A 14,456-nucleotide genomic window follows, 5' to 3' on the forward strand; every position below is an offset into this window, starting at 1 on the left:
GTATGGCCCTTTTCTTTCTAATTTGCATAATAGTCATCTATATACAAATTTCCCTAAGTAGATTATAACTCATTAAGGGCAAGATGTTTGTTTATTCATCTTATACTTTTCCCAGTGCCTAGTATAGTATATAACACACAAATGGTACACAATAAATGTTTGTTGCATATATGAATGACTTTCTACTTATCCTGTACATATATATATATATGTGTGTGTGTTTATATATATATATATATATATATATATGTTATATAATATTTGTTTTTTCAGTCCTATTAAACTGAGTTAGTAGTTTCAAATGGTCAGTTGATAGAGTGCTAATGAAACCTCAGACACTGATAGTTTTACTTGGGAAAAACTGTTTTCTGACTAAAAACTGCATCCTTGATCCCAAAGAACCAATTCTTAAACTCCTCTTGTGTTGCTGGAGGAATTGGAAGAAAGAATATGGAAGACTCAGAGTAAACCCATTTCTACTGGAAATATAACCCAAAATACATGCTCTCAATGTTTTTACATACAACTGACTGATTATTTGATTATTATGACTTTGCTATTTGTTAAATTCTCTTCATTAAATTATTTTATTAGGTAAAACTGCTTGGATGAACTCACATTTAAATCTTTAAAGAGTGGGAACTCAAATGAGGTGGCAGGAGGAGGGAAAGTTGACATTTACAATTTCTTTTCACTTTAGCAAAATGGGGGCAGTGGATGCCTGGAATATACATTTTTTGAATATTATTTTATTTTTTTCAATTACATGCAAAGATAGTTTTCAAAATTCATTTTTTGAAAGCTTTTGAGCTCCAGATTTTTCCACCTTCTTCCCTTCCTCTGTGACAGTGAGCAATTTGATATAGGTTGTGCATGTATAATTAGATTAAAATGGGATATATAATTTTAACTTCCTACCTGAGAGGCGACTTAGGTTGTAAATCCATAGATGACCTCTGAGTCACAGAAACCTGGGTTCAAGTCCCACATCTGACACAAATCGTCTAGATAAAGTTGAGCAAACCACTTGGTTTCTTATCATGCTAGGTATCTCTCTAAAATTACATATTGGAGAGCAGCTGCAAATCTACATTGATTGAGGAAGCATCTTCACAAAGGACTATCCTTACATTGATGTAAATTCAGACCAAAACCAAAACCAAAAAAAAAAACCCTAAAGAGAAGAATTCATTCTCATTTAAAACATTAAAAAATGTTAGTTTGACTTTTTATTAGATGAGAGGAACAGGGATCACTAAACTACCTGGAATTCTACATGTTGGAGTTATATTAAAATTCAGTTTCTAACTTGATTGCAAGTTCTTAAGCTAAAGGACTCCATCCTTTGAGTCTTTTTTCTTATTTTGACTGACAGTGACTGAGTCACTAAATATCAGTTAACTGCATAAGTAGCCATTCTCCTAACAACACCAAAAGGGCAAAAAAATCCCAAGTTAAAAAACTTTCCCATAAATATATTAGTATTTTCTCTCTTCTTTGAACTAACAATTCATGAGCTAAAATGGTTTGAAATTGGCCCACAACATTTAGAGCAATGTTCATCATCCCCAGGGTCATTTAATATGATGATTTATGATAAGACTATTTCTATGTCACTAAATGGTTTTATGATGATCACAGCATGCCACTCATTACTCACATAGATGTTTAATGATATGACCCATGAGAAATGTATTTACACAGGAAAAATTATTCCATCATTTGAGACAAGCATGTGAACCCAAAGATTGCTATGATTTTGAATAGAAACTAAGATGAAATTAGTGCCATGGACTTTAGTTGAACAAAGCTAAAATTCAAGTGCTGGGAAACAAAACAACCCTGTGCCTCCTGGGATCTCCAAAAGATGGCACATATTTTCAAGACAGGAATTGTTAACACATAACCTATCTATTGGCTTTAACATGATCTACTGGGGATTCATATGAGACATCCCAAGATGGCAAGCTGGGAGCTGATCTGGAATATGAACCTGGTGCATATCACCAAGATACAGTCTATAAGACTGTAACACATGAATATTTGGTCTCCCTTTTCTCTCCCCTGACAACCCAAGGGACTATCAGGTAACTTGTTGATTTTCATGGTAATGAAAGGCTACATCTGTTAGCCCCAGGGAAGTGGAAGGTGGCTCAGTTACTTTGCAAATTGGTCTATCTACTTGGAACCACATCTTGTTTGGCTGAATTGATTTCATTCTTCAATTGTAGATGGCTGATGTACATATCTGACAATGTGAAATTAGAAAATGGAGCTTCTGCTGCTGCTGAAGGGATCATTCAGTGAAGTAACTGAGTTTTTTTTTTGTCTTCATAGTTTTTTTCCAATTATATGCAAAGATAGTTTTCAATATTCATTTTTGTAAAATGTTCTTCCTCTTTCCTTTCTCTCCCCCCTCCCCAAGACAACAAACAATCTGATACAGGTTATACATATATAGTCATGTCAAACATACCTCCACATTAGTCATGTTGTGAAAGAAGAATCAGAAAAGGGAAAAATCACAAGAAAGAAAAAACAAAATTTAAAAAAATTGTCCTGCATTCCACTCCATAGTTCTGTAAATGGGTGGCATTTTCCATCACAAGTCTTTGAAATTTGTCCTTGATCACTGTACTGCTGGGAAGGTCCAAATTTATCATAGGTGATCATCTCACAATGTTGCTGAGCAGCTGAGTTTAAATACCCAATTAGGGGGAAGAATGACAACAGATTTTGATAAGGAAAGGACCTAAGAGGCCACTGAGTTCAACCTAATTTTGCAGAAGAGGAATTTGAAGCACTAAGAGCTAACATGTTTATAATACTCTAACATCTGCTAAGTGATTTGCATAAAGCATCTCATTTTCTCACAATTTTGTGGTGTTGAAATACTCATTTTATAGATAAGGAAACTGAGGCCCAGAAAAGGTTAAATGACATCAAGTCACACAGTTAGCAAAGTGTCTAATTTTAACTCAGGTCTTCCTGATTCTAAATCCAACACCTTATTCCTTATACTAAACTTCCTCCCATCTTAGTAGCTCTCCATCATCTGATTTGTATTATACAGAGCCCCGATCTCCATTAATTTTTTATTTCCCATCCCTAATTCTAACCAAGGTAATTTCTCCAATGTCACAACCCCTCCTCTAATAATGCTAATCATTTTTTCTTTTAATACATCTAAAACAGGCTCTTTCCTTTTACCAAAATATTTCCTTTCTATATACACTTCCACCATAATGTTCTCTGCCTGCCTAAGTAGAATTTGATTCTTATTACTCTGATGCACTATCCAAAAAGGTACTCACTTATGTACCCAAGCATGCAGACAAGTATACATGAGAATATGTATCCATACCATATTATTTAGTCTATATTATCACCACTATTAGGTTTCAAGCCCCAAGAAAGGTTCTTATCTTCCTTATTTTGTAAACTCCTACAGTGCATTGAATAACCATGCTTATACTTCCATAACTACATGTTATAGACATCAATTTTGCTAAGATTATAAAGGAGATAGTGGTGATGATGGAGATGATGATACATTCTTTGCATTCCAGGAGTTTGCCCGGAGCACTGTGCTTGATCCATGATCCCATAGCCATTATTAGTATTATGCATACTCTACTTTGTTACTCAACAACCTCATTATTCTCAACTCAAGCATCACCTTTTAAAAAAATTAATTTTATTTTTCCCAATTTCATGAAAAACAATTTTAACCTTTTTTTTCAATTTGAGTTCCTCTCCTCTCACTGAGAAGGTAAACAATTTGACATGTTATACATGTGTATTTTTGCAAGATACATTTCCATGTAAGTCATCAAGCAACACCTTATTTTCTGATCTCCCCAACTGCTAGTGCTTTTTCTTCTAACATTATCTTGAATTTATTTATTTTGTATATACTTATAAATGTCCTATTGTCTCCCTTGATGGAAAGTAAGCTCCTGGAAAGTAAGAATTGTTTTTTAGTTTTTTGTCTTTGTATCCCTGTGCCTCTAATAGAGCCTGGCACATAGTATATACTTAATAACTATTAATTCAATGATAAATTATGATCTCAGAGAACTCATGAAGAATGCAGGATGATATACACATTTTTTTGGTCTTACCAATATGAGAATTTGTTTTCTTTGGCTATGCATATTTATTACAAGGGTTTTATTTTTCTTTTCTTTTTTTTTTTTCAGTGGGGAGGAAGAAAGTGGGAGGGAAAGCAAAAGCTTATTAATTAAAAAATAATTTAGAAATAAAAAAATGAAACAAATAAGCAAATGAATGAATGCCTATATAGAAAAAAGAAATAATTCAATAAGTAAGTGGATGAATGAATAGCTACATAGATAGACAAATAGGTGCTTGTTGATTGAAAGTCAGAACATCTTGTTTCAAATGCTAGTTCTGCTACTAATCTTCTGTTTGACCTTGGGGAAGTTGCATTCCCTTTTTGTGCCTTAGTTTCTTACTCTGTATGTGAAATGGTTTCTCTAGCATTCCTTGATTCCACAAAACAAATATGGTACAAAAAGGAGAGAACAGTAGAGGAGAATGAATGTGGTTTATTATTTATAACCTCTGATTCCTTTCATTGACTTAGCACTTGTCCCAGCAAAGAGCAAAACTAGACAATGGCCCACAGAACAGGGTGGATGAGAATGCTCATCTGGATTAAAAAGCTGAGCAAACATTTTCCCACCCTCCATAAGCTCATTAGAGTATAAAAGGGCACGTGGGCAGAGCAATCTTTCTTAAGTGGGAAAAACAACAGCAACAACCAAAAAAAAATGTGTTAGCTAATATCTCCAGTGACACATCAGTTGCACATGGCAGATAATTATACCTGAAGGAGGAAAACCTACCTGTGTTTGCTCCCTCACATTGGTGGAGCCAAGACTGGCCCTTGGGGATCAAGCTTTTTATTTCTGTCAGTCTGTATAGTCTGGTTGTACCTTTTGTTTACAGATCATGAGTGAGACATTTAACTAACCTTTTCACCCATGAAGAGAAAAAGCTCCTTTGCAGTTATGGTCTTGATGATAGAAGAAATGTTATATATTTAGCAGCTCTTTTTAAAGTTTCATTAGATACCATATTTTTAATGGGACTGTATTATCTTTTGGACCCAGGTAGAAGTGTACTGGAATGTAATGTAATTGGGGAAGAGTGTGTGTGTGTGTGTGTGTGTGTGTGTGTGTGTGTGTGTGTGTGTGTGTGTGTGTGTGTGTGTGTGTGTGTGTGTGTGTAAGTGTGTATGTAGTATATAGTGTATGATGCTAATTTCAGGTAAAATATAAAATTATTGGAAAAATTACATAGTTTGTAAAAACTATGGATATATTTCTTTTAAGTTCCTTCCATAAACTCTGTATATAGGTCCCTAATTAGTACATGTTGCTTTCCCCATGGGAATATAAAATCCTTGAAGGTAAGGGATATTTTTGCTTTCTTTGTATCTCCAGAACTTAGCACATAGAAAACATGCTAATAAATGCTTGTTGATTAAGTCAATGAACCATTTGGTCTTCCAACTTCTCATCCTCTCTTCTTGCCCTATGTGACATTCTTTTTTGTGAAATTATGCATTCTTTCCTTCTGCACCTGTGTTGCAGCTGGTTCACATTTCATGGAGTTCTTGTTTTTAGGTGTTCTGGATAATTACTGACCAAATGCAATTTTAGCAAAAGCAAATGTCTACATCACACGAACAGAGCAAGTACTTGAGTTCAGGGGTCAAGGGCTCTGGTCACCGTCTGGCTTATGTATAACTACAACTCCCAGATGAAATCTTTGACCTTTTATTTCCTTTTTATTGGTTTAAAAAACAGCTGAAAGGAGCTTCTGTTTTAGGACAAAGTCAGATTGTGCTTGTATTTGAGGTGGGAGGTGAGTTGCTTTTGTTTTTTTTTTTCCTCTCTAAGACAGAGAACACTGCAGAAATGTCTATCAAAGACATGATGTTGAGAAGCAAAGAAAGGAGGTGAGGTGAGGGATAACTCAGGTGAGATAATACTATGTGTGTGAGACCATAAAAATCACATTTGTTCATGAATCAGAAGAAGAGAGAGGTGGAGAAGGTTAATGAAGTTTCTTTATTCTATCAGAACAAATGGTAAATGTCACTACTTTTTTTGTATAGGATTAGTGATAGGGTGATAGTCTAGTTCTATGATTTCATGTGTAAACTTCTATAAGTGCATATTTGCAACTAGGCACTAAAAAGTTAGGTGACTTTGCCTGTGATCACAGAATTAATGTGTTTAAGAGGCATCACTTGTACCCAGATCTTTCTGACTAGTCCTATACCTAGTATGTCATGCTCTTTCTCCCAGAACCCTACCTATCTTTTTTGTATCTGGGAAAGGAAAACAAATCAATGAGGTTCCCCCCTAGAAACAAATAATGTAAGAAAAATGGCATGCCTTAATTTTGGCCAGGAATTTCACAGGATCTTAATTTAGAGCTGAAAGGTACCTGAGAGATTGTCTAGTTTGAGTCTCTCATTTAACAGGTTCAGCCTGTGAGTCTGGTAGAGGTCAGGTAACTTTTCCAAGGTAACACAGGCAGTAAATGACCGTGTAAGATTTAAAACATTTTCCACTGTACCATGCTGATTTCCTGATGCTTTAACATAGGTCTTAGTTTTTTAGGTGGTGAGTTCATGTTAAGAAGAGTCAGTAAAATGAATCACTGGGACAAGTCATCTGAATTAAAAAATGAACCAGAAATCAATATGTTCCAGGAACCTTCTTCTCACTACATTATGATGAGTTTTGTTTTGTTGACATTCACTTAAACCAGGGGTCTTTCATTTAAATTGAGTAAGGGAGAGTTGATTCAAGTATGGTATCAAAGTGAATTCCAGAGAAGGGAAGAGAGATGAGCTTCAAAGTTTCCAAGACTTTCTTGTAAGTCTGAGATATCCAGATTGTCAACAAGGTCAGGGTGCTGACTTGCCAAATGCTTTCTACTCAGCCATGTCTCTATAAAGAATAAGAGTGACACAGGAGCTGTTTGGTAACCCTGGAATTATTCTGATGACCTCAGCAGTCTGCCTGAAACAATTGCATTCTGTAGAAAAATATGTGGCCAACTTTCAAAGCTGTATTTTTACACAATAGTGCTTGGAGCATGTGGGCAGCAGGGCTATTCCCCTCTTATCTTGAACTGATACCACGAGGTGTGATAGTTGGTATACATCTTGGCCAAATAATGGGTGCTCTGCCTATAAATGCCAAACCCTGAGATGTGAAAGATTTTTTTTTTTTAAAGAGCTTGAGTATAGCAGGTAAGTTAACTCTTTCAGGGTACTAGTTTGTAATTGAATACCTGAAGAGAGGTGTTGGGCCAAAAGGTAACCTGCCTGCAATAGTTAATTTATCTTCTATGGGTGAATATTTCACATATAGTATTTTTCTTGTCTTGGCTCACGATAGGAAAAAGTACAATTAGATTTTATTGTACTCTTCTGCAAGGGTCACATCTCCCAGTAAATTTTATAGAATGCTTCATGCACTGGTAGTGCCCAATAAATGGTCAATAATAATAGTAATAATGATAATAATCATGTAAGATTTCATCTAAGACTCTAAAAGTGTTTTGCAAACATTAATTAATCAAGCCTCACAACACCTCTCTGTTTTTATTATGTCTTGTACCCTTTTACAGAGAGGTAAATTGAGATTCAGGGAAGCTAAGTAACTCACCTAAGGGCACAAAGCATCTTAAAAATAATAATGATAACACTTGATATTTAAGTGGTATGTCTTCTAAAGAGACACCAGAATATAATAAAGATAATCTTTGTTAACATCCTAGAGAAAAGCAGGTGCTAAGTATTAGTGTCATTTTATGGCTGAGTAAACTAAGGCATTTGGTCTCTAGTAACTCAAGATGCATTGGAAATTAAGTTTTGCACCTTTAGCGTGTCAGAGCAATGTTCTGATTCCTACATTACTCTCATTTTTCTGTTCTAATCATGGGGCAGATTCACTGTTATTTTTCAAGCTTATAAGAACGGTGCCTATTTTTGGTAGTAGAAGCAAGTTGAAGAATGATAGCAGAGCACAATGCCAAGTACAAGTTTGTGCTTATCCCCTGTTGAGAAGTCAAGATCTAAAACATCAAGAAATGGAGGAGAGATCTAAGACAGAATTAATCAGGTGCAGAAATGGGAAGGATCAGAAGTCAGATTTATGTGAGGCAGGGCTACCTCACAGTAAACAAGCTCTGTTGATCTCAGTTACTAAATTGGTTCTAGCTGACAATTCATTTTTTGGTTTCATTTTTGTGACAGAAATTAGTGGTGGTTCAGTCACCATCACCATTTCACACTTTTACACTTGAGAAAAATGACTTGCCCAAGATCACAAAGGACAGAGGGATTTTATATGAACATTTTTTTAAATTTATGATGGGCATTCCTTAGCCAGCGGACTCCTATGTGACCTTGGATAAGTCATTTGACTTCTCAAGGTCTTAATTTCTCAACTGTAAAATGAGATGATTGGACTAGATAGCTTCTGAGATTCTTTCAACCTCTAGATCTATGATCCTGTGAACTTTAAAAACCTTTAAAACTCTAAATCTCTCTTCCTATAGTTATTAACATTCTTTTCTGACATTACAACCACTGGCTAAGGAATTCCAGTGTCATAATAAAAAAAAGTTCATATAAAATCCCTCTTCCACAGAAAACTTTCTCTAATTTCAATTCTTCTAAACTCTCTCAATTTCAATTATTTCTTTTTTTATCCTGTACAAATTGCTTTGAACAAATGTGATTGCATGTTGTCTCCCCCTATTAGATTGATTATAAGCAGCTTGAAAAAAGGGACTATCTTTTGCTTCTTTTTGAGTACCAAGGACTTAGTGCAGTTCCTGGATATAGTAGGTGCTTACAAAATTTGGGGGCAGGTAGCTGACAGTGATTTGACTTTGAATAGAGTGGATAGACCCAAATGGGATCATGAAGAGTTAGGTGCAACTGAACAATTGCTACAACAACCATGATTTACTCCAGAAATATTGCAGAAGCAGATGAAAATATTGACTTCTGATACCTTAGTTTACATTTCATTCTCTCGAGATATTATGCAGACAGGACTGGACTTGGAGTCAAGAGGATCTTGGTTTGGATCTGTTACTATCTGTATGATTTTGGACAAGTCATTTAACATCAGGGCTTTTTAAAATTTGCTTCAACTGTATATTAGGGTGTTGTGCTAAATAACTTCTGAGGTCTGAATACCTGATCCTTTAAGAGAAAAATGCTGGAGCTTCAAAAACACCAAGTTCTTTATCCAAAACAAGCAGCTGACTGTTGACTACCCTCACCTATTCGATTCAATAAACATTTGTTTCTATTCAGTTGTGTCTGACTCTTTAGAGACCCCATTTGGGTTTTCTTGACAAATATACTGAAGTGATTTGCCATTTCCTTCTCCAGCTTATTTTACAGATGTGGAAACTGAGACAGACAATGTTAAGTGACTTGACCAAGGAAAGATGCAGCTAAGTGTTTGAGATCACATTTGAACTCTCCTTGAGTCTAGTTCCAGTGCTCTATCCAAGGAGCCACCTAGTTGCCCAAAATCATGGTAGGCTACTATGAAGACAGTCACTTAAACTTTTGGAGGTGGTGACACCTGGATGTGGTTAGGGTTTGACAATGGATTTGTATAAACCTAAGAGAGACAATCACTCCATAAATACGGTATGCTTGATTAATACATGCCCTTCCCCTTTTCCATTTCTCTCCCCTTCCTGCCCACCCCCCATTCATGAGTTCTAAGCTTTGTCTGTGCCATCACTTTGTGGGGGGAGGGGAAGGCAGGCAGTTATTAGCAATATGTGTGTTAATACACATAAATATTCACTTAAGTCCACAACTAAAGAATTTTCCACTCTTCCTGCTTTCATTTATGAAATTTTACATTCCTAACTACCACAAAGGGTGGTACAGAGAAATTAAATAAAACCAAACTAGATTCTGAGAGGACTCCCTTTTTTCTCCCCACAGCTTCTTAAGACTGGGTGGTAAATATTAGCTCTCCAGAGATTCAGTGAAATAAGTTGCCTGAGGAAAACCACCTCCCTACTCTCCCCCAGCTTGCCCACTAAAGTACCAAGTCGTGATTGACTGTGTTGCTGTTATTAAAACTCACTTGCTTTCATTATTTTGCAGCTGCTTAGTCTGTTCTTGCATTCTTGTTTTCTAATTAGGACAAGGAAATCAGCTATCATGTGAGATGGCCTCAGTCCCTGGGTCTACATCAGAAGAAACTTCAGAATGTTAAGCTCAGGGGTAAAACTGTAAATATTCCTGTTAATTCATAATGGCACACTCCTTTTTATGAAGACGAGCCCTTTATAAAATATCCTGAGATAAGAAATATGCAAGAATAACATAAAATTAGGATAAGGTCACCAGACTGACAAAAAACGCATGCTTATAGCATAAGAAGACTTTTAAATCTACAGAACTTTGTGGAACATTAATATTTCTAGCTTTTTTAATGATAGTCAGCAATGTGTCTTTTATGAATAGTATGAAAATTCCCAATGTAATACTCATCTGTTATATTAGTAATAATCATTATAATAATAGTCTTTATATGGTGTTTTAAGTTTTATAAACTGCTTAACATGCTAACTGATTTCATCCTCACAAAACCCTTAAGTTGGTGTTATTATCACCCCAAATCTACAGAAGAAGGCACTGAGACAAAGAGGTTAAGTGACTTACCCTGGGTCATATATCTACTAAATATCTGAGGGTCAAATTTAAACCCAGTGTTTCTTATCTCCAGCTCAAGGCACAGCATGGTGGGGTAAATCAATAAATCTACTCTCCCATACTTTACTTGCCTCATCTCTAAGATCTGAGTTTCTTGATAGCTTTTTATCAAATTATGAATAAATATTGTCACAATTGAATATTATGACAAATAGATTGGGCCAATTACCTAAATAGATCTGAATCTAAAAACTTTCATGAGGCTTGAAAACAAAAGTTTTAAAGTGTGCCCCTTTTTAAAAAAAAAGTTATATTTCCTCACTTATTGGTTTGATTCCTTAAGAGTAATGGTGAAAAATATTTTTAAAATATCGCTTACAAAAATCTATCTCTAGTACTTCCTAGAGTAGAACCTGGGAAAACCGGAAATCTATATAAATATCCTAGACCTGGGCACATAAAAGAAGAGTTCCTAGACTGGTTTTAAATGTTTGGAGATACTTAGGATTTCACCAAGTTGCACAGTTAAGCATAAAAAGATAACAGCAACAGCAACATTTATATAGAGCTTCAAGGTCTGTAAAATCCTTTACAAATATCATCTCATTTTATCTTTGCTACAACCTTGGTAGTTAGATGCCATTATTGCCCTATTTAATAGATGAGGAAAGAGGCAGCAAAAGTTAAGTGGACTTGTCTAGGGTTATACGACTAGTAGGTATCTGAGACTGGTTTTGAACTTGGATTAATCACAAAATAATAAATAGTAAGCAAGTTCACTGATGTCAGAAATTTTATGAGATGTGAAGACTTAATCAATATGAAGCACTTCCTAACCATTTGTATCTAACAATCCAGTCTTGGATGTGATACACAATCAACAGATACTTTCTTACCCCATCCATGTGGATTCGGACATTGGGAGTCAGTCGGTACGGACTGGGCTGTGAACCTCTGGGATCTGTTCTGGTTTTCCTGCTTGGCTCCTGAGAGGTCAATACACCAGGTCTTCGGATAGAGCCCACTCTCACCATGTTCTGACCTGATCGGACGCCATCCAGGAGACGTACCAAGAGCAAGTTAGCTGGGAGTTCCTCAATGCCGCAGAAGACAGGGGTTCTGCATTCTGGGCACCTCAATTCCTTGCGTGCTTTGAATATCCTCTGTAGACATGGTTTACAAAAGGTGTGCTGGCAGGGGAGAACTTTGGCTGTGACATCGAGTTTTTCAAAACACACGGGACACTCCAGAAGATCAAGTAACGCCAAATCATCCATCTTATTTTAAAACTCCAATCCTGGCCTGAATGGACAGAGTCCACATGGTAAGGTGACCTGAGGCAAGAGTGGGGGATGGGGGGAGCAGGTCAGAGCTGTCCTCTGGAGAACACCAGCTGGGTCCTGAATTTCAGAGAACTTGACTTTCTGAAGAAAAAGAGAAGACAAAAAAATGTGACTGCTTTGAAATGTATCCCACCTACATTGTGAAGCAGAGCCTCAAAAGGCAATGTGCAAGTGTGTACTTTGTTCCTACATCCAAGTTTCAAGTGAGTCATTGTGATTCAGTAGTAGCAGGTACAGCATTGCCTTTCAAACCTGCTGCAGCAATCACAGGGGGCCTTTCAACAGGGACAAGTAACAAGAGTTTTGGAGGGAAAGCTAAAATCTAATGTGACTAATTCACAATGAAGTGGCTATCCTAATCACTCCCTGCAAATGGAAGTTAGGGGAGGGATGAGAAGTACAAACCTGTCTTAGTCTCAATTTTGAAAACTTTAACTCAAATCATAATCAAAACCTCCTGGAGCATATGAATCTGTGACTTTCCTCATTTTTCCTAGGCATAGGTTTGATTAAAAGAGGCTCTAGGGGCGGCTGGGTGGTGCAGTGGATAGAGCCCCTCAGCAGTACCTGAGCTCAAATCCGGTCTCAGACACTTAATAATTGCCTAGCTGTGTGGCCTTGGGCAGGCCACTTAACCCCATTTACCTTGGAAAAACCTAAAGAAAAAGAGACTCTAGTTGATAGTGGGACAACTTTAGAGTCAGGCAATTCTGCTTTGGCTATAAACTTGCTTTGTGACCATAGTCACATCGAATTCAATTGGGGTAGGCAAAGGAGTAAAAAATAACCTGGAGAAGTGCACTAGTAAATGAAGAATCAGGAAAGGCTACTTGTAAAACTAAACTACCGACAAACTGCCAATCTACACCAGTAAAGGAAGTTTCCACATCCAGAGTATCTCCAGTCTGTCCTTCAGAACCCCCCCCCCCCATTAATTAGAAAAGAATGTACTATGCAAAAGTAAGGTTAGCATCTTTTAAATACGTTTCTTGTACTAGATTTCAATGCATAGGAAATCTTTCACTTAGCAACCTATTTCAATAAGTTTTACACCCAGTTAGTTGCAAAATGGTCACTTTAAGCCTCACTGCTTACTTACCATGATTATCTAATTTTGTCCCAGAAGGCAATATTCCTCCCACAATGTAAAGTAACTGAACCTGTTTAGCTACTTTGACAACTGTTCTGAGTTTTAAACCGAAACATAAAGGAATTCTGGACTGCGGCCACAGCTAGCCGCGTCCAGAGTTTACAGGTGTGTGTTTTTGTATGGATGTGTGTGTGTGTGTGTGTGTGTGTGTGTGTGTTTGTAGAGTGTGGGTGTGTGTATTGAAAAGTTCTCAAAGTCAGTATCCCAAGTCTCAGAAATCCTCTCCTCCCTTCCGATGGGTGCAATGGCCATTCCCAACTCCGAAAAGTCCAGCGCTGCTCCCCTAGCCCCGGAGCCAGGCTTCAGCGCTGGTGCGGACCCAGTAACTCCTGGGAGGAGGCAAAGCAAGGGTTCTGGCCAGCAGAGACATGGCTCCGGGCATCCCCCTCCCTCCAAGACCCCAGGCTTCTGGCTCTCTCCCACACCGTGTCCGTCCCCAGCCGGTGCGGCCACTAACCTCACGCCACTGCCCTTTGCAGCTCTGCCAGCGCTCAGCCCAAGTGTCTCCCGGCTTCTCCCCAAGCTGCAGCCTCCTTGAAAACTTTAACAACTATGTCTGTTAGTCATTTGGACAGCTCGGCTTACTCATGCCACTCTGTTAACGCTTTCGCCGCCAGGCTGCAGGCGCTCGACAGGTTTCTGGAGGAAGTACACTCCCTGCGGCAGAACCCATTGTTTATCCCGCCCAGCTTATTTCTGGGAAAAGGCGAGATTGGGGAAGATGATTAGGAGGGTGTAAATAAGAGCGAACCCCCGGGACAAGCACGTGGACGGCTTGCATGTTCATTCCCCTGTCTAAGAAGTTGAAACTCGCCTCTGTCGTTATCAGGCAGAGTCAACATCATTCCTTTCATCCAACCCTCGTGAGGGTTTCCTGGGAACAACCCCCTACGCTCTCCCAATCCCTACTTTAAAAAGCATTAAACGCACGTCAAGGATCTGACCCATCACATAATTGCGTTAGAGGTAACCTTAAGTAATACTTTCATTTCCTGATGAAAGGCCCAAAAAAGGTAAAGTGACTAGTCCCGGGTTACTAATTAATGATAATAGGGGACTAGGTCCTTCTTGTCTTTACTTCCTTCCAGCTCAGTGCTTCCCACATATTACATTCTCTGGGAACATAGGAATTGTAACTCTTCCGTTGTTTTGGAAAGTACATTAAGATAAGCCCCTGCAGATAAAAAACAAACTAGAATGAAGTAGATATTTGTTT

At 37.5% G+C, this 14,456-nt stretch overlaps 2 protein-coding genes across 2 annotated transcripts in view; both read right to left on the reverse strand.

Moving 5' to 3' along the window:
• Positions 1 to 11,716, reverse strand: part of LOC141506171 (mitochondrial import inner membrane translocase subunit TIM50-like) — a 51,131-nt gene extending 39,415 nt beyond the window's left edge. Inside the window, 1 exon segment of the mRNA XM_074212697.1 lies at positions 11,644 to 11,716. The gene's annotated coding sequence lies outside the window, so the exon portion shown is untranslated.
• Positions 1 to 14,043, reverse strand: part of SH3RF2 (SH3 domain containing ring finger 2) — a 166,039-nt gene extending 151,996 nt beyond the window's left edge. The window contains exons 1-2 of the mRNA XM_074212696.1: positions 13,698 to 14,043; positions 11,644 to 12,171 (exon numbers count right to left, since the gene is read on the reverse strand). Of these exons, the coding sequence (XP_074068797.1) occupies positions 11,644 to 12,024 (381 nt within the window). The 5' untranslated portion in view covers positions 12,025 to 12,171; positions 13,698 to 14,043. The remainder of the gene's footprint in view (positions 1 to 11,643; positions 12,172 to 13,697) is intronic.
• Positions 14,044 to 14,456: the final 413 nt, after the last annotated feature.

The sequence above is a fragment of the Macrotis lagotis genome, chromosome 1 (genome assembly GCF_037893015.1).
Source record: "Macrotis lagotis isolate mMagLag1 chromosome 1, bilby.v1.9.chrom.fasta, whole genome shotgun sequence".
Classification (NCBI taxonomy): Eukaryota; Metazoa; Chordata; class Mammalia; order Peramelemorphia; family Peramelidae; genus Macrotis; species Macrotis lagotis.